A 21,232-nucleotide genomic window follows, 5' to 3' on the forward strand; every position below is an offset into this window, starting at 1 on the left:
CAGTCTTCAGAACGGATACCTAGAATGTCTTATAAACTCTCTTCTTGTTTTGCCTGTTTTCCTGTTGGTATCTTATTAATCTTAATCTTTTAGCAGTGCAGAAGCACTTCAGTGGCCATACCTCCTCTAGAGAGATAATGTTGAGTCTTCTCTCTCTTGCCTGCTCTTTCTTTACAGATGTTAAAAACACATAGCAAAAATTAAACAAAAACTTACCGTTTGGGAACCCTTCCCCTACAGCCAGTGATACGGATTCTGTTTCCAGAGTGCCCTCTCCTATCTGCACAGGCTGACTTCCTGGATCCAATTCCCTGGGATAACCTGAGAAGCCATCATGCAGGCAGAAGGACCACTGTCAACCTCTTTTTAAAAGAAGAGGTAAAGCAAGGGCATAATATATGGGGACCCCGGGATATAAAAGGGGCTGCCAAATGCCCAGCAGATCAATGGACAGTCAAGTCCAAAGATAGTATTTTTGAGTGACAGCAGTTCCCCAAGACCTCTACAAGCTCTTTCCTAGCCTGTGACCTTTTTAACACTGTGTTTCCAAGCACCGCCCCCCCCCCCCTTATAAGGTTCTAGGACTATGTCAATTGGCAAGGTCGAAGGCAAGAGACATGACGTTCCCAAAGTAGGGGCAGCCCTACCATTAGGCAAGCAAAACCCTCTGCCCCAGACAGCAGATTTTAGCTGTCATGAAAAGGGAGCACACTACCCTGTTTCCCTGAAAATAAGCCCTAACCTGAAAATAAGCCCTCGTATGATTTTTTCAGGGTGCTTGTAATATAAGCCCTACCCCAAAATAAGACCTAGTTAAGTGAAACCCTGCCCTCTGCCATTGTGCAGCAACCAGAAGATGACAGGACTGTATTTGAATAAATGTAGATGGTTGTACATGGAAAAAAAAAATAAAACATCCCCTGAAAATAAGCCCTAATGCATTTTTGGAGCAGAAATTAATATAAGACCCTGTCTTATTTTCAGGGAAACACGGTATTGTTTATTTTTTATACTATTACTATATTTTTACTGTTGGGAATGGGGAAAGGGATCCATGGGAATTTCTACCCACACTTCTCATAGTGACTGGTTTCGGCTACTACGCATCTTGATTTGAGTGAGACACAGGTGAACACCATGTGCTGCTCCACCTGAGGCAGCAAAATATCTTTGGCAAGACTCGTTCAGTGGCTTTGGGCAAAAGCCATGATTTTTCCTTGCTTTTATTACTGAACCTCAGCCGGGACTTTATGCTTATTTTTCCATTCTTCGTTTGGAAGTTACTGTATTTTTCTGTTTGTAAGATGACCCAATGAATAAGACGACCCCCTTTTCTAACCCCCAAATTAGAAAATTTGCACGATCGCATGCACCCCTTTGGTCCTGAAGTCCATGGCTGCTTCAGGATTAAAGGGGTGCAATCCTGCCATTCTTTCACGGCTGCTTTACCCTGTGGCTTCGTAAAAGGCAGGGAAAGCTGCTGCCTTCCGTGTATAAAATGACCCTCAATTTTCTGTCTAATTATTTAAGTAAAAAGTGTCATTTTAAACACGGAAAAATATGGTAATAATGTTTTGTGGCAATTTCCATGTTCATGGAGAAGTGGAATGGAAGACAACTAGCAGTATAAAGGAACAGATAGATTTATTTATCCTCAGACCTCTGGTTTCACTACCAACTACTTGGGGAAGGTGCATGGTTTAAGTGTACTTCCCAGTTAAAGATTTGGGAAGCAAAGTGAGTCTCACTTACTTAAGCAATCTTTTGGAAACTAAACTAGTCACAGCTGCTAAAGATGACTGAAAAAACCTTTTAGTGCAGTGGTTCCCAAACTTGGGTAGCCTAGATGTTCTTGGACTTCAATTCCCAGAAGCCTTCACCATTAGCTGTGATAGCCAGGAATTCTGAGAGTTGTAGTCCAAGAACATCTGGGGATCCAAGGTTGGGGGCCACTGTTCTAGTAGATGGTGGCTGAGGTGGTTTGGGTTGTTGCAGTCCTTGTTTTCAGTTGCTGTCTATTTATTCTGACATTTTACTATAGGTTTCATGTAAGGCACCTTGAGCAAAGTGCAGAGGTTCAGTAAAAATGTTTTCAGCAAACAAAAAGACAGACCAAGTAGGAAATCAATCTGGAGTCAAGGTGTGTGTGTGTGTGTGTGTGTGTGTGTGTGTGTGTGTGTGTGTGTGTGTGTGTGTGTGTGTGTGTGTGTGTGTGTGTGTGTGTGTGTGTGTGTGTGAGTGAGTGAGTGAGTGAGAGAGAGAGAGAGAGAGAGTGAGTGTGAGTCTGAGAAAGAGAGAGAAGATTCCTGAGAGCATATGTTCTATGACTACAAGCTCCACAGACATCTCTCTATAAGGAGAGTGCCTGTTCTCAGCAGCTTCCCCAGAGCTTCTGAGAGTTCCTTTTTTACTTCTGTGCTGATCTAGGTAGCAACAGGAGTCTGTAGAAACAACCAAAGGGAAAAGGGTCCTCCTCATTACTTCTGTACTTAAAGACAAGGAGTAGATTTGCATAAGTCTTTGCTAATCCATTGTATGAGAGAAGTTGAAACATGCCATAACCACTGAAAAAAAAATCTAGCAAAGTGCACACATAAAGCACAGTTATAAAGCTAATGGGCTCAGGAAATTTAGGCACTAACTACCGTATTTTTCGCTCCACAAGATGCACCTTTCCATAAGACGCACCAATTTTTTAGGAGAAGAAAACAGGAAAATATAATCTGTTTTCTTCGCTCCATAAGACGCAAGACCTTCCACCCCCGTTTTGTGGGAAAAAAGTGTGTCTTATGGTGCGAAAAATATGGTATATTAATGATGCCCCAGGTTTATTAAAACACAAATCCACTATGCTATTTGCTAGTTGTGCCAGGCTGACAGACAAAATGTATTCTAAGTACTAGCTATACACAATGGCATTCTTTTATAAGTAGGTTTACTTAAAACGTTACTACTTCACTAACAGCTTTCCTAGTCTATTTGGAACTGTAAACCATATTATAACTACAAAGAAAATATTGTCCTCTACCAGGATTTCCAAACAAGTAAATGAAGTCTTCCCCCTTCTTTTTGCTTTCTTTGTAGAGATTTGCAAAGCAGACCCACTCTTTGAATTTTACACATTGGCTAATGAAAAACATAACAGATTTCTTCCAACCTGTGAAATGAGCAAGTGACAGTCCTCAGAATGCAAACATTTACTACAGCTAACAGCCACACATTAGCAATGCTAGTGTAGTCTTTCTTGACTTATTATCAACCCTTTGGCACCTCCTAGAAAAGAAGAATCTCAACAGACCCAAGAACAAAGACAAAAGCCATTCTGAACTGTGAGTTTAGAGGCTTCTTCATTTTTTATATGATCACCATTCTGGTCACAGCTAAACTGGAACAAAGACAATAATGCTAGGAAAGTTTAAAGCAACAGAAAAGGAGGAAGAGTAAATATGAGATGGATTGAAGGAAGCCATGTATCTGTGAAGATTCTCAGTCATCCAGGTGAGGTTATCTGGAAGTTGAGTCATGGCAACTGGACTTCTTTCTTGTTAGGTTGAAACATTTCGCTGCTCATCCAAGTAACTTCTTCAGTCTGAAGAGAGTTGGTAGGAGATCCCTGATATAATATCCTCCACCTTGGTTTCACTTCCCCCTGGTCTGAATAAGCTTGCTAGAAAGACAAGTGATGGGGGGTGACAGATAATCCCACTTGTGCAGTCCTTCTCCACCCACTGTCATGGGTTGTTAACAGTTGTTAACAGTGGTCTTTCTGGTGTGTGTGGTAATCTTTCTAGGGATGGATGAAAGGGCAGCATGATAAATAGGAGACAGGTTGTATCTAGGACCTCAACCCCTGTTGAGCGAGGGATTTTCTATATACACATGTATGTCCTCAAACCAAAGTGAGTACATCTTGGTCATCCAATGAGTGTCCTTTGTCCTTCAAATGAAGGAACACTGCTGATTGAGGTCCTGAGCCATTGCCCCTCCTGTGCTGGGCCATTATTCTCCTGTTTAGTCTGGTCTTGAGTTTGTAAGAGCTAAACTGGGCAGTTAATGACAGGACATTTTGGAGGTCACTCACTCATAAGGTGACCATAGAGGCAACAGCCTGCTCTAAAGTAGGCTTTCAGATTCATTCTACAGTGCAACCTCTACCAGAAAAGGGCACCAGAACAGTCCCAGATTAGCCACAACTGAAAGTACCTTATTTTCCATGACTGATACACACTTCTGAAGAGAAAACAAGGCTTTGTTTTCTGTGGAACATACCTGATGCCATTTTTGCATCTTGGAGACATCTTTCTCGCGCTTCCTCTGAGGGCTGCTGAAGATTGGACCAACTGGCCAGGAACACAGGTTGGACAGAGGAACAAGACGATGACTCGTCACCTGATGGAATGCATGGAGCCAGAAAGCAGAGGAGATACAGTATGGGATAAAAGCATATATTAAAGACTACAAAAAATTCAAAAGTGCCCTATTCCTGTACATAAAAAATGACAGAAACAAGGAAATCAGCTCCTGTTCAACACAATCAATGGGCTCTCTTGCTCCCTCTCTTATTGCAAGTCTCACAAGATTTTTTTTGGCTAAGAAGATGCAGGGCATGACTCTGCCAATCACAATTATTTAGCTATTATTTTTAATCATAACTGCCTTTAAAGAGGGAATTGGTCTGTTTATCTAAATGAACTGAAACTAGTCTCAGGGATAGCACAAGCTATTAGAAGCAGCTCCTGCTGAAATTGGTGCTTAATGTTAAAACAAGATGTTATCTTTGCTTCTTGTAGGATATTTACAGAAGGAAGGTTGCTGAGTATCCATGGTTAAGGTTTACTATTTGACCACACACCAATTAAAAATTAACAAAGATTTAGAGGGGAAAGAAGGAGTGAGTGCCTGTTGGTATTTCAGACTGACATTTGCCTAAAAACTGTGTTACTGGTTAATTTACACTTGGTCACAGTACCAGCTGATGGCTTGAAGTTGAATGCAACAACAGACTTTAGAGAAAAGCACAGGTGCTGAGGTGGTATGGGGTAACACACGCAGGCAATCACAACGTTGAACCCCTGTGGATGTCACCCTTGTAGTCTGGGAGCTACTGCATTCATGGCTCCTCTTGGTCATGCTGCTGTGGTCTCTTCAATGCCCCAAATCACACATAAAAGGACTTCAGACCCCTTCCCATGCCATTTATTCTTCTTCCGAAAATTATGGCAATGCAAGTAAATGAAAGAGACATGTCATGGCATTTCCCATATCTACAAGACTTCTGAGAGCACCCAAGGGACACAGAAAGGCAACAAAGCAAAGCTAACACCAGAACAAGCTCCAGATGTTGCTATCAAATGATGAACCTATTCCAATTGGAATCATTACCTGATCCAAGTCTTAATTATTGGTTAAAGTGAAATAAAAGACAGAGGAAGCAGTATTGTGCCTGTTTCAATACTGTTCAGAAATAAAAGAAGTAAATGATTGATCACATACAATGTTCAATTCAGAAATAATTATGGATCAACAACAAACACAGCATCTATCCTGTTCTCTAATCTGGATTGCTGATAGCTGACTTGCATGTTCAGCTTTCATTAAAACAAGCATTTCTCAGATTATTAGTACAAACCTTCCTCATCAAGAAAATATTAGCAACTGAGTCTTCCCCATCAAGGCAAAGTGAGGATCATTGTCTTACAACCATAAACAGGATGCCCTAGAACACTGGTTCTTAACCTTGGGTTACTCAGGAGTTTTGGACTGCAACTCCCAGAAGCCTCCACCACCAACTGTGCTGGCTGGGGTTTCTGGGAGTTGCAGTTCAAAAACATCCGAGTAACCACTGCCCTAGAATACCACATCTTGCCACAATGCAATGAAACTGAATTGTTCTACTGACAAGTTCCTGGACATTGATGGCATGTAAGTATTACAGCTGGCTAGAGTTCAGTGAGTTGAAACATACGAGTTGGGAGATTGATTCATCACTGTGTTCTCATTCTGCCTCTTGGGAGAACAGCCAGCCTTTGTACCCTTGGGCAAGCTGCACAATCCCAGAGTGCCCCCACAAGAAGGAAATGGTAAACCACTTCTGAGTATTCTCTGCCTAGAAAACCCTGAGAAACGTTGCTATAAATCAGAACTGACCCACAATAATTTTAAATACAATATAAAATACAATGGTGCCTCACAAGACGAAAGTAATTCGTTCCGCAAGTAGCGCTGTCTTGAGAAATTTTTGTCTTGCAAAAAGCAGTTTCCCATAGGAATGCATTGCAATGCATTCCTATGGGAACCTCACAAGATGAAAATAATTCATTCGTCTTGCGAGGCATCGGTCTTGCGAAAAACATTCATTTTGCGAAGCACGGCCATAGAAGTCATCTTGCGAGGCACCACAGCAATCGCAAAAACCATTTGTCTTGCGGGTTTTTCGTCCCGCGAGGCATTCGTCTTGCGAGGCACCACTGCACAGCATTATCAGCACACATGCTCTGCAAACTTCATTATAATTTTTAGAAGCCTGGAAGGGGAAAAGATAGAAATGGCTCACACAGTGTATTCTCCACAAGGAAGCAATAAAAACCCAATATCGCAGATATACATTGGGGCTTTTATTTATTTTATTTAGAACATTTTTACCCCACCTTTCTCCTTAAAAAGAATCCAAGGCTGCTTACATCCCTGAATAACAGTATTTAAAGCTGAAAACAATGAGTATACAACAGTGGGTTACATCATTAAAAGACAATATTTTAAAGCGAAGAACAGTGAGTATAAAGAGGCAACTTACATCATTAGAAGACTATTATTAAAGCTAAAACAATGCAAATACTAAAAAGGAACAAACAAATACCACTCTGAGAAACGTTAAACACAAATAGTACAAAAGACCAGTCAAAGCAGCAATGCACAACAATCCATCTAAAAGTCACTCATGTAGCCAGCCATGTGGCCAGTCACTCCTGTAGGCAGTCGTTGAGGGAAAGCAGGCCTAAAGAGAAAAGCCTTTGCCTTGCTCCGAAGGACAGCAAAGGTGGGGCCAGTCTGGCCTCCTGTTTTACCCTATCAACCCCTTAGATACTGATGAAAGCACAAGAAACAAAAGGGAGATAACAGTCTTTTTAGATGGTAGTCTGTATTCAGTCTTACTGTATTGGGTTACTTAGCTACACATGCCAAGTTAAAAAGTCCAGTGGAGCAGCGCACACACAGGGTCAAGAAAAGTGATGGGCTCTTGCTACAAGGAAGCTACGGACAACTCACCTGCAGGCCACAATGAGAATTTCTTCTGAAAAGGGCAACCAAAACAACAACCCATGTGTTTACCATCCCATCCAGCCCCCAAACCAGCAGTTTTCTTTCAAGAAGCACCAAGCCGAGACCAATGTAACTTTCCACCGTATCAAGTACCCTGCTGGTTGCTAGAAAGCAACCTCTCAGTGAGCACAATGCATCTTTTGATGGCTGCCTTGCCTTTGGAAGGTGGGAGGTGTGGCCAGTCTGTCTACCCAACTTGTGGTAGCTGCTTAGTGCCAACTCTTCAAGCCCAATGGCTTGCCTCTCCTCCACGCTGCCTTTTTAGATCATATCACAGATGCCAGGCAATACATTCTTGGCATTCTGTGCTATCGTGGGTGGTGCAGAAAAGTCTTGCACAAGACAAGCTTGGGTTCTCCACAAAGACAGGCATGGAAAACCCAGATGTCTGGGAGGCATAAAATGGCTTATTATGCAAATGAGGTACACTATGTATGCAAACCCCATCCCCTGCAAATCTAATTTTGCCCCCTGCTGTAGAACTGAAAACAGCAAGTGAAAAGTTAAAGTAGAAAGCTAGCCACTACTACACCACACTAGGTATCCAGTCTCTGCCCTCTTTTTTCCTACCATACATTTATTAGAGATGTGTACATCTATTTATTAATATTACCTAGCTTTTCAATTATCAGAGTGCACATTCAAAATCATCCCTGTTTTCTCAAGAGTAATTCACCCAGGAAAGAGCCACACACATAACAGCCATCAGTCCTTGCTGCTCACTTGCAATCACAGATGCAGATAAAATGACAAGCAAATCACATTATTTTATTATTATTACTATTACTATTAAATTGTACTTCTTATTTCTCAGCATTCTCTGGTACATAGGGTGGACCAATGAGTCAAGCTTAAAAGTTCAGTCCTTAGAAGTTACAGGCCAGACGTTTGCAAAATAACTGATTTTTTTTTAATTTCAGAAAGCAAAGTAGCAGCTATTGGCAATTGTTTTGAATTGGTAAACAAAGATTCTGGAACCATTCTCACTGTTGAAATAAGTATGAGGAAGAGGGTAACCAGATCCCATTTCCATATTCTTTTAACTTCTTGCCTTAATGTTTGGTATTTTGCATTTTTTGTACTTTCTATACTATTGAGGCTGCTTCTTAAGAGAACTCCAAGTTTTACAAGGTATGTTTTTCCTTGTTGCTTATCCAGAAATATAACATCCAACTTCTAAAAATCAACTGTTTTATTTGTGATAACTTGCTTATCCCAATCTAGTATTTCAATATTGCTTTCTAAAACTAGAAGTGGCTGGAATTCATAATATGTAGGAAAAGATGTGAATAACTTGCAAGACTTTGTTGATTGGTGAAACAATGCTCTTTGCAATTTGATTGTGCCTATACATGTATCTGTTGATGCTATCTTTGGATATGCAGCTTTGATATGAATTGCTTCTTTGTAACAGGCCCTAGACATATCACTTACAGCTTGCTTTATAATTTTTTTTATAATACCTAGTGCAAATAACTTGATATTCTACTGTGCATCTGAAGCCCTCAGTTTCAGCCTGCAGAGAGCCTAATTAAAGCCACGTATTTTATTGTTGCTTATCCACATTATCATCCAGGATCTACCTATTCATGTAGTGTTCATATCATTTAGTATTATTCATAAAATATTTATAAGAACAAGCTACCCCTTTTGGTTGATAAGAAATATAAAAACTCAAATCTTCAGATGTGCAATATATTGATTAGGACCAAGGCAAAGGTCAAAAAGTTGTACAACCTTTTGAGTTATCCAGAAATCTTCATCCAGACCTGGGCAAAATGTGGCCCTCCAGATGTTGCTGAACTGCAGCTCCCAGCAATCCTCACTATTGGCTGTGTGGGCTAGGATTGCTGGGAGTTGCAGTTCAGCAACATCTGGAGGGCCACATTTTGCCCAGGTCTGGACAGTGTTACTGTTGTGTATTTACAAGTTACAAAGAGTGTTCGCAGTACTGTACTTATCTATGTGACCAGATCTTCACACCATTAATTTTGAAGACCAAAAATTAACATCCTCTTTCAGACATACATTGGAGACAAGGCAACATAGAAGGTTGAAATCCTATATGCACCTACTGGAATCAACATGCATAGGATTACACTGCATGATACAATGCTTTCTGAATTCCTTCAGACATTATTTTGACTTCTAATTTTGCCTAACCTGCAAGTATTCCCAGTGGCTTGGTAGTTGTTCAGTAAGTCAATGAGACCAGCATTGTCCTTAGAAGATTGGAAGATGCTGATTGGATCTGCTATGAAAATCATATTTATGTGGTTGTGAATAAGACACACAGACATTCTCACTCTCCACCTACCCTCTCCAACTAAGTTAATAGGAGGAGGAAAAAAAGGGCACCCTCAAATAGTTTAGCCTGGATTCCTTGAAGGATGGTGGGGGAGAGATCCCATTATAAGGCTACTTTCGAGTCGAGGTTCTTGCGTCTCTGATCTGTTGCTCTAGCATGCAGCCGTTCACATCACAAGGAACTACTGCTCCCACTATCCTTTAGCACTGGCCAAAGCCGATGAGAATTACTGCCCAGAAACATCTCTACAGCCACAGCTGACTACAGGGCAAAGGGAAATCACAGCAAAGACATCCACATATATTAAGATCATGAAGTAATTCTAGCTAGAAGCGGTGCACCACAGCACTTCCAGAGCTTGAAAAGTTAACATCGGGACTACAACGCCCAGCACCCCCATGTTGGCTGCGGATTCTGGGAGCTGTAGTCCCCAAAAAGTGACGTTGCCGATTTTTGCCTTGGAGAGGAAACAAAGAAGAGGAACAGCCCACGCTGCAGTCGAGACAGACACAGCCTTTGGCTGTCCTTTCCGTCCCGCCATCCCTGTGGCGGGAGGCGCGTTTCACCCCCAAAACTTCGCCGGGGAGCCCTCCCCTCTCGGATCACGAGCCGCCCGTCGCTGCCGGAGCGCTTTGGCCGCCTCGCTGTTCCTACAGCAAACGTAGGCGGCAGAGCCGGCGACCCGGGGGGGGGGGGGACGCTGCCTGCGAGGCGCGAAAAGGACTGACGAGGAGGTTTCCCACAGGACAGCAAGGCGGCAGCAGCCAGACGGAGCGGCAGGTCTCGGGCCGGAGCGAGAAAAGAGCCCCTGAAGCAAGCCGGCAAAAAACCGGCGGGAATACTGACCTCACTCGGTGGCTCCTCTGGAGAAATTCACGTGGCCGCCCAACATGCTGCTGCCGCGCGCCCCCCCCCCCCCAGTCCAGGAGACCCGCGCGGTGGAAAGAAGTGAAAACGAAGAGGGAAACGTTCCTTTTTTTACCCCCCTCTCTCTCCCGCGCAAAGGGAACCTCAGCTGCCGCAGGAGGACGGCGGCCAAGCTTGCGGGGCGGAGGTGCGCCTCGGCGCCGGCCCGCTCCCCTCCCTCCCCTCCCCTGGGTGGAATTTCTTCCGAGGGAGGCTTATCGGGCCAGCCGCGCGGGAGCCGCCGCTTCCCAGCACAGGCTGGCCAGCGGTGAGGTCAGTAGGTTACCCAGGAGCCAAACCGTAAACACCTCCGGAGAGAGAGAGAGAGAGCCAGAGGGAAAAGCGCTGGCGCAAACTGGTTCCCTCCACCGCCCGGGACTCGGCGGAGTTTCCTTGGTTTCTCTCTCTCTCTCTCTCTCTTTTAATTTTGACTTTCGCCCTCTTTTTCCCCGCTTATCTCCCCAAAACAATGCAGGAGGGCGCGGGTGCGTGGCGGGGTGGGCGCATTTGCAGGAGGCCGATTGCATGCCAATAAGGCGCAAAAGTGTTTACAGCCGGATTGCCCTCGGGCTGGACCAAGGAGCTGCCCAGTTCGTGGGCTGGAACCTGCTGTTCTGGTCCAGCCACCTGCAAACGCGATTTCCAGGATAGCTTTCTGTGCCTTTGAAACCTTGAATTCTCAACTCTAGTTAACCATCAACTGAGGTTGCAGAGCTGGCTTTGCTCACTGCCTATGGTGTAGAAAGAAAGCAAAAAAGAAAGTACAGTACAAGGGAGGAGAACTTAAGGTTGTTTCGCCCGACATATGCTAATACATCGGATACGGTATTTTTACCCTATGCTAATCTTCTAACGTGTGCAATGTGCCTGCCAGGTATACAAGCGGTGCACGCCATCATGGTTGTGTTTTTTTACTTGTTGCTTCCATCTGTACTCTGCCCTGTAGTGCTAGAGCACTCTCCCGGCGGTTTACAACCTAATTATGCAAGGAACACATTGTTCTATGATTCATCTTTTAGTCTGCCATTTGCATCTTTTTCTACTTGTGCTTGCCTTAATTTGAAAGAGGATTCCAAATGGTGTCTGTAAAGAAGGTTTGACCAAAATGCATCAGGCATTTCCTACATTTCCACTACTTCCCAAAGTATAATTTTCGAGTGCCATTTTGAAACCTCTTCCTTTCTCCTTTATTTTTACACTAATCCAATAAAGTATGCTATGATTGGAGAGAGTGACAGGTTCAGCATTAGGTTGCAGTGAAACTCAGACCCTTTGTTCTAGTTCTTGATGGCATTTACTGTACTGCAATAGCATCGTATCCATGCTTTGATGCAAAACCAATGGTATGTCATTGTATGCATGACACCATTGTATGATATACAGTAGTATGATTAATTACTATTGTAGGCCTACACATAACCATGTACTATTCTTTGTAATTATACCAGTAGCACACAAACATTTAAACCAATTAAAGCAAATTATACCCATAATTATTAAAACAGTGGTCATAAGCTAAGGATTGTAACACAAAATGGTTTGTGAAAGTAATTTAACTTGAAAATATTCTTGGTTTTATATTAATGATCTATTGTATCCAAAAACTTAGTTTGCAGTCTCACTCGCTCACTCTCTGTATATGATGATAATATTCAAATATATAATTAGGGTAGTAATCTGGATTTCCCATTGTGAATGGATGTTGCTTTAAATTGAGGACTGATTAGGGTATAATATTTCTCAGTAGCTGTGGAGGGACCCCTGGAAGGAAAATTCCTCTGCAGGAATGGGTCAGAGAGAGATTAGATCCTTGGCATGGAGACAATGATCTTCTCCAGGCTGTGTTGCTCAGTGATTGAGAACCCCGTAGCCTCATGCTGAAAAAGCAGCCTATGGCTGCAGTGATTTACAGTAGCCATGATAGCCAATTTCCATGAATTTGTCCAATCTCATTCTGTTAAAAAAAACAAACCAAAAACCAGCAGGTTTCATTCACACTATGAATCTAAACATTGTAAGATGAACAAGACTTTTAGAAGAGAAAACCACAATCTCATGTAATTTGCATACCCATTATTTCTGATATGACTTATATCCATATATGATTCAAAACATTTTTCATCCCCTGTGGAGATTCCACTGGAAAAATATGAATGAGCTTTAAATATATTATCAGTGGAAACAGAAGAAGCCCAGTTGTTTAATTTATGGTTCACCTGGCATTCCAACCTTTGGCAGACATACTTTCAAGGGGAATGTAAAGAATGCAGCACGAAATTCATCACGTCCATTGCACAATTTACAGCAACCTGGCATGTTCAGCTGTTTGGAAGACTGACCAGGGGATGGGAGGAGGAAGAGGAAACAGGAAAGCTATTCCTTGATTGCTTAAAGGTGGAAAGGATTTCCTGTCAGGCTTTAGAAGGCCACCTTTAGGCAGCCAATAGGAAGGGCCTGCATTTTAAGCTAAGAGCATCTGGACAAGAACTGCTTTTAGACTGACCAGAGGGATACTTCCTTGTACTTCTTCAGGGTCTCTCAGTCTCTCTCTCTGGTCCACGAGCTCCCTCTCCAAGAAGTATTCTTTTAATTCTGCATGCAGTTACTTGTTTAAATGTTGTCTTGCTCCCACTGTAGTGTTTATATCATTATCGCTAAATACACAGGGTTTACACTGAGTGATGATCTGTGGTCCTCTGGATCTTGTTCAGTTGTATGTCCCAACACAATGTGGTCACATTTCTAGAGTTTGAAGATGATCCCAACCTCCAAAATACATTGAAAGGCTAATTAAATGCCATTAAAATACAAGGCCACCTGAAACCTTTTATCAACCAACATGTGGAAAGGAGGAGAGAGAAGAGACCTACTTATCACTTCCCTAGACCTGTGATCCCAAACAGATCTTCCCAGGGAGACATTAATGTTTGGGAGTTACTGTGCATATTTCTAAATTTTGGGTGTCTTGTTGAGTTAGAGAGAAATTGGGGCCCCATTTCACCAGACTGGAGCTCACAGACCAACTTGCTGTCCCACTTCAAAGTTTAAAACAGTTTTCTGGACTGTAAACTCTCAAAATCCTCCACATGGCTACAGGCCCTGCTGACTCAGAGTTGTAGTCTGGAAAGGTAATTTTTCAAAGCTCTGCTCCCACTGAAGGAGATATAACAATCCATAGATACAGTATCTATGGGATGTGTAAATAGAAAGGTCCCAGGCATACAACTTTTGTCCCAGCTGTCCCAAGCCCACAGGGCTTTTAAAAACAGTGAAAGAGTCATCCTAGCCATAATAAGTATTGCTCTATAAGCAACCAAATAAGTAAATAATACCTTTAAGTGTTTGAAGAGTGAAATGGGGGAGACATTGTGAGCCCATGTGCATGCATATTTTGATCAGTAAAATTAAGGGAACGGGCTGGAATGGAAATATCATGGGGGGATGGAATCAAACATATCTTTTAAGCTACTGTTCATGTCAAACAAACAAAAAACAATGATGCTTCCTTGCAGCCTGTTCTTCTATGACTGTTACGAACTTCTGGCAAAAAGTTAATGTTCTGCCTTATTCAAGACCATACTCAGATCCGACAGGGATACAAAATCCTGCAGACATGCAATCAGATATTATGCCCCATTGCATGAGACTTATCAGGTTTGGGGGGATTTGCTACCAGACGTGATGGCTAATATTGCAGTAGTTATAATAATAATGAGTGATTATAACTCAGTCAGGTGTATGGGTATGGAGTTAAGGGCTGGGAGCTCGATTCCCCATTGTGCTTCCTGAGAGGATAGCCAGCCTGTGTAGGCTTGGGCAAGCTGCACAGCCGCATAGTGCCCCAGAAGAAGGGGACAGTAAACAGCTTCTGAATATATCTAGAAAACCTTGTTAAAAGGTCATAAGCCAGAATTGACTTGTATGCAGTTAACATAACGTGACAGAGTGTTCAGGCAACTTCACACATGCTTTCTTAGTAATCAGCAGAAATTATGCATACCATGACCTGTGCCAGCCTCAGTAGTGGCCGAAAAGAGAAAGTCACCGTTTCCTTAACACATTCTCCAAAACTACCCAGGATTACTCTTCATTAGGAATACAGTACTCCTATCTACATTAATATTATTAAATCATAAAAAGTAATCTCTATACAGTACATGCTCCCAATGAACGCTGGTTCTGGGGTGTTTAATCCTGAATGTAGCTAAGAACAAGCCTTTAAATCTTACCTTGAATTTCCCCCATTCCTGCTTGAAGATAAAATGAAGCTCTAGTCTTGACTCAAAATGTTCAAGCCACAGTAAAATGGACTTTTCTCTTCGCCCCCCCCTCCAGCTTCAGCACCCATTTCTAAGGCTGTGCCACACTTCCTAAACAGAACTTCCTGCCACCACCCATTATTAAATATACAGATGTTTTCAGTAAGCTGAATGCATCTAACATCCCCGTGCCGCCTTATTCTAAGGATCCAAATACAGAGCAACTACCTCTCCCAAGGGAATCCTGCACACATCTGCAACATTGCACATTCTTTCCCCTCCAGATAGAACCACACCACAGCAGGCATGCAGTCAAGGAAGGGAAGAAAACTCAGGCAGCAGCCTTGCCTTCAGTGGGAGCTTGAACGTTAACTCCCTTCCTTCCAGGAGAATGGCAGACTCTATTCCCTAAACTGTCAGTCTCTTCCTCCTGGCCTTCATTTGTTGGGTGGCAGGAACAGGTCAATCTGGGACTCCTCCAACCTTCAGGAAACCTCCACCTTGTGGACGGGGAATCATTCCTCGCTGGTTGATTTCCCATGGCTGAAGTAGCAGCTGCCAAGTACAGACTAGTTTGTCCCACCTTCACTTGTGTTCCACTTCGGAGCTGCTGTTTCACTCTTGGGGTTACTTTGTTTTGCTGCTAAGCCTCGCTAGAAATATCCCTGTCTTGCATCTTCTACGGTGCTAAGTAGCCTTAAAATCCATAAATAATGCAGGATAATCAATGGCCTTTTGATGCAGGTAGAGTGCAGCCATCAACCTACTTATAGGACTTTGTGAAGGCTACATTGAAACATGAAGGCCTGTGCCAGGGAAGTTGCCCATTTTCAAAAGTCAGCGTGAAATGCAGCACCTCCAGAATATTCCTCTAGGGCAATGCAGGCAGTGCGCTTATCCCATTGTAGTTCACTGAGTTTCATGATGTGTCATTTCCACAGCTTGGAAATAATGTGCTAAAATTGACATTCCATTGAACAGGATAAAAATACCAATTTACGTAATGAAAAATAATGCTTTAAAAGTAACTCATAACATTTTCCATCTGCACGACACTCTCAGTTACTAGGAATGGGACTTTTTGGATTGTTGGGACTTCAATTCCCAGATTTCACCAGGAAGAATTCTGGGATGTTGCAGCCCAGAAACAAGTCTAGAGACCAGCTTTCCTTACCTCTCTCAATGCCGTGTGCTTCCAGGAAGATAAATGGAATGGCCTGTTACTTGCACAAGACAACCTAGGATAGAATAAAAGACAGCTCAAAGCCATATGTATTCGCTTTTGTAGATCTGGGATCCTGACTTGTTGTTTCTCACCCAAGTCAGGATTTGTAAACCAAGAACAATGGGAGCAACAAGCCAGGGTCCAGAGTGTGGACAACATTTGTTGTTTAGTCGTTAAGTCATGTCTGAGTCTTTGTGACCCCATGGACCAGAGCACACCAAACCCTCCTGTCTTCCCACTGCCTCCCAGAGTTTGGTCAAATTCATGTTGGTTGCTTCGATGACACTGTCCAACCATCTCATCCTCTGTCGTGAACACATCTCTGGTTTTCCCCTTTCTATTATTTTCCTCTATTTCTTTGCACTGTTCATTTGAGAAGGCCCTCTGGTCTCTCCTTGCTATTCTTTGGAAGTCTGCATTCAATTTTCTGTACCTTTCCTTTCTCCCTTTTATTTTGTTTCCCTTCTCTGCTATTTGTAAGGCCTCGTTGGACAGCCACTTCGCTTTCTTGCATTTCCTTTTCTTTGGGATGGCTTTTGTTGCTGCCTCCTGTACAGTGTTAGGAGCCTCTATCCAAAGTTCCTCAGGCACTCTGTCCAGCAAATCTAGTTGCTTAAATCTGTTCTTTACTTCCACTGTGTATTCATAAGGGATTTGGTTTAGATTATTTCTGACTAGCCCAGTAGTTTTTCCTACTTTCTTCAGTATAAGCTTGAGTTTTGCTATAAGAAGCTGATGATCAGAACCACAATCAGCTCCAGGCCTTGTTTTTGCTGACTGTATAGAGCTTCTCCATCTTTGACTGCAGAGAACATAATCAATCTGATTTTGGTATTGCCCATCTGGTGATGTCCATGTGTAGAGTCATCTCTTGCGTTGTTGGAAAAGAGTGTTTGTGACGACCAGCTTGTTCTCTTGACAAAACTCTATTAGCCTTTGCCCTGCTTCGTTTTGAACTCCAAGGCCAAACTTTCCTGTTGTTCCTTTTATCTCTTGATTCCCTACTTTAGCAAACCATGAAGTGGACGGACAACATACTAAATGCTTAATTTCTGCTTTAAGCTTGCCATGCTAAGTAGGATGAACAAGCAGAAGTGATGCACACCAGCATGCAGCTTCTTCTTTTTGTTGTATGCCAATGCAGGCCAAACTTGTAGTCATCATGGTTTGATGCATTCATCATGCTCATGGATTCTCTAGCACATAGGGATAGTCAACAGCAATGCTGCAAGTATTTGGAGAAAATATGCATTTGAAGAAGCAGACTACAGTCCATGAAAGTTTGTGCCAAATAAAATACCTCTGTCAGGTGCCAAAAAACTCTTTGTTGTGTTAGCAGTTCTGCACTGGTTTCACAGATACAATCTCCCATTTATCTCACACTGTACATTGATCGATAAATCAGTAAACCGCAGATTTTTCTGCTTAGAATTTTAGTCTTCACAGTGATGCATAAATACTTAAAGGTAAAATGCTGGTTAATGTTTATTTATTTACATGCCTGCTTACTAATTAATTTATTCATTTCAGAGATTTTAACGGTTTCCCAGGGCAGCTCACAAAAAGTCAGCATGACAACAGAGCAAAACAAGAACCTTAGAACAACACAGTATTAAAGAGTAATGGTAAATCAACCAGGAGTAATGAAACAAGTAATGAGCTGCATAGAACCAATTTGCAGAGGATTAAAAAGCCTGGGAAAATCGAAAGGTCACAGCCAAATAAGGCAGCAGGAATGGGATTTAGAGGAAGCAGAAGAGTGGACTTAGTTAAGATTTTACAAGACATCATAGTTCACTTCATATTTAGCAACCAAAAATTAATTATTTCTCTACATCAGTTATCCATACAAGGTAAAATTATTGCTGCCACCAGTCAGCAATGCAAGTGTGAGAAAACAAGGGGCATAGGAAAAGGCCTTATACTGATTGCTGAATAACTACATCATTCATTGAATTTGGGGCGGGATCCATACTAACATTCTCCATTTGTATCCCTTTTTGGTTTGGGTAGCTGTGTTAGAACAGGTGCCTTAGATTAGTGGTTCTTAATCTTTTTGAAACGCCCCCTTGAGCCATTGAGGAAGTTATCATTGCCTCCCTTCCCTGCGGCGACACCATGGGGAGGGGGGCGATGATAAACTCCTCAATGGCGGCAGCGGAGCTGGTGGCACGTCATTTGCAGCCAGCACCAGCTGCTCTGGATTCGGTGGCGCGGGGAGGGGGGCGATGATAACTTCCTCAATGGCAGCAGCGGCTCTGTCGCCCCCTTCTGTTCCTTCACCCCCCCACGTTGCCCCTTTTCGTTCCATCGTCCCCCTGAAAAACGAAATCACCCCCGGGGGACAATATTGCCCAGGTTAAGAACCACTGCCTTAGATAATTCAGTGAGTTAAGTACTTGGCTGGGGAGCCAGCAGTTCGGAGTTTGATTCCACACTGTACCTCCCAGGAGAAAAGCCAGCCTGTGTAACCAAGAGGAGGGGACTGATAACCATGTCTCAGTACTCTCTATATAGAAAACTCTGGAAAGGGTTGCTGTAAGAGTCAACTCGTTGGAACGTCATTGTCATCATTGCTGTCGTCGGGATCCAGCAACAATAAAAATGAAAACAAAAATATGCAGCAATTTTAAGACTAATAAAGGACTTGGCTATATGGGCAGGTTGCGCTGGGCAAAATGGGGTTGCTTAAGGTTGGGTAATGCTGCAGCATGCCCTGTGGTGTGACATGGCACGCCACATGGTGTTCCTTGTCACATGGCATCCACATGGCATACTCATTCCAAGCAACCCTATTTAGACTGTCTGTTGAAAGAAAGTTTTTAAAAAGGGGGGGTATTAAAACAATTCCCTCCTTTCCCCCTCCTCCTGTTTCTGGGAGGACAATTTCAGTTTTTTTCCTGAGAGGTGCAGCATATCAGCATTGTCTTAACTGTTTTGTTTTCATTGCTTCTTCCCTCTGCTGTAATAAAGAAGAGGAAAGAAGTGTGATGGACCACCAGCTTCCCTGCCAGTTTGTCTGCCTTCCCCCACCCCACCCCCACCAAGAAAGTCAATAAAAGAGATGAAAAAGGAACAACTGCCCTTAACTGGTATCACAAAGAACAATCCAGACGCAAGTACTCTAAGGGTGCTTAAGTGGGACTGGTCTGTTATACTAAAAAAAACAGAGTTTCTACAACTGGAAGACACAAATTCTTAGCGCTTTCTGCTTCCTTTCATCAGAGCATGTGTGTTCCTTCAAGGAATAGTAATGTTAGGAATTCTGTTATATTGCAATATATACAATTGCTGTCAGTGCTTGCAAAGTAACTTTTGCTATAACTAGAACTCTGCAACCATTGGAGTATTATAGCATATAGTAGTCCAAAAAAGTAACTTTTCCAAGCTCTGCCTGATAAAAACACAAACATTGTTAAGCTTGCAATCCTATGAGGCTTTACTCATAAGCACATTCCACAACTTTTAATTGTTTCTCTTTCTCCTAAGGAGCCTAAGTAGGTGTCATACAACCACTGCAGCATCAGTGAAGGAGTGTCAAAAACACATCAATATGTTAAAAGAAGACATTTCAAATCATTTCTGTTCCATACTTACCCACTCCTCTGTCCCACATCCAAAACTTTCGTGAACGGTTGGATAGGACATCTTGTATTAAGCTCATCTGTCCGTGCAATTTGCTTCGTCCCCACTAAGGAGGAATCACCATCGTTTGCAACTGAAGATGGTGGCTCTAGAGATATTAATATTTACATGCTAAAGTATGCCTAGGAATAAAATAAATCACAAAGAAGACTTGGAACCATTTTGCTGTCTTGCTGCTTATATCCCAATTTGCAAGCAAAGAAAACAAATATATTCTGTCTAGTAGTAAAACAGGAATTAGTTATCAGGTGACAAATCTCCAGACCTAAAAGGAACAGAAACTTTTTGCAGCTGTTTATGTTGAAATGATAGCAGATCCTCTCTTCTGAAACACCAGAATTCTGTTAAACAATGGAACACCAAGAAATCCTGTTTGTATAATAAATAAGTATTCTTCTCAGGCCCCCTTTTAAAGCTATATGCCGGCCATCAAAATGTCCACTGTTATACAACACACAAGATGTGTTGGGTGGGGTGGAAGAACATCCACTGTGAGAAATTCTGAGGAACCAAGAGGCCACAAACTAAAAAAAAAAAACCTTCAGCCTTCACTCTTGTTATCTGCAATACCAAAACACTACTAAACTTTCGATTTCAGTTCTCAGTTCTTGCAGGCATGAAGGACGTTCTGATGAGACAAGTATTAATTAGAGTTAGAACATATTGCCTTTCAACATTACAAGGTGTGTGTTTTTAAAGTAGCAGCCCCCCCCGCCCCTCCATCTTGGGATGTTCACAGAATCCGAGCTGGCGAACTGACAGTTCTTAAGAAAGGGATTTAAAACACACACAAAAACCCCTCATTGTTATGTGCTTTGCTTCCTCTTTCCTGCATAGCGGGAAGTTCACGGGGCAGTCTTTAGAACATCAGTTTCCTTTAGGGCAGAGATTGCTAGAGATTTATGGCAAAGGAGTTTGTCTAGAAGTGGCTGGGGTGAGGAGCAAACTTATTATCTTGAAATGATGGGGTGGGGGGGAATCGCAGCCCACAATGCGAGCAATTTCAGCACCAAAGTAACATCAGTCTCTGTCCCAGACTTCATCATTTATGAAGTCCAGAGCCCCATGGTTCATGGGGAGAGTAGGGACAAGCTAGAGGGTAATAGATAATGGTGACAGTAGCAAATAGCTTATTTGTAGCACAGGGATATTGTAGAAGTGTCCTCTGAATACCCGTAAAAGGAAATAAAGAAAGATTCTTCCTTGGGGAAACTGTCTTTATTAAAGATCTTCAATTTACAAGACACAGAAACATAACTGTTGTTACATGGCATCAAGTTGCCTCCAACATCTGACGACCCTTTGAATTAATGACCTCCAAAATGTCCTGTTTTGGTGCTGTAAACTCAAGGCTGTGGTTTCATTTATATAGTCAATCCATCTCATATTTGGTTTTCCTCTTTTCTTGTTGCATTCAGCTTTCCTTGGCATTATTGTCTCTTCCAGGGACTCCTGTCTTCCCTGTGTGCCCAAAGTATGGCCGTTTCAGTTTCATCAGTTTTGACTCTTGAAACTGCTCAGGCTTGATTTGATATCGGACCCACTTGTTTGTCTTGCTGGCAGCCCAGG

General features: G+C 42.5%; 1 protein-coding gene across 6 annotated transcripts in view; it reads right to left on the bottom strand.

Annotated features, from left to right (window-relative positions):
- The window catches only part of SH3TC2 (SH3 domain and tetratricopeptide repeats 2), a 58,921-nt gene extending 38,432 nt beyond the window's left edge, over window positions 1-20,489 (bottom strand). For 2 of the 6 annotated variants that reach the window (XR_012083740.2, XM_020806988.3), the window contains exons 1-3: window positions 19,616-20,468; window positions 4,270-4,389; window positions 217-321 (exon numbers count right to left, since the gene is read on the bottom strand). Coding sequence is in view for 5 of the 6 variants with exons in the window: in XM_020806988.3 (XP_020662647.3) it covers window positions 217-321; window positions 4,270-4,389; window positions 19,616-19,682 (292 nt within the window). In the remaining variant the exon portion in view is untranslated. Of the gene's footprint in view, window positions 1-216; window positions 322-4,269; window positions 4,390-7,266; window positions 8,138-10,474; window positions 10,598-19,615 lie in introns of those variants that run through there. The other 4 variants (XM_020807014.3, XM_072990245.2, XM_020806996.3 and 1 more) reach the window with 4 other exon arrangements.
- Window positions 20,490-21,232: the final 743 nt, after the last annotated feature.

The sequence above is a fragment of the Pogona vitticeps genome, chromosome 2 (genome assembly GCF_051106095.1).
Source record: "Pogona vitticeps strain Pit_001003342236 chromosome 2, PviZW2.1, whole genome shotgun sequence".
Taxonomy (NCBI): domain Eukaryota; kingdom Metazoa; phylum Chordata; class Lepidosauria; order Squamata; family Agamidae; genus Pogona; species Pogona vitticeps.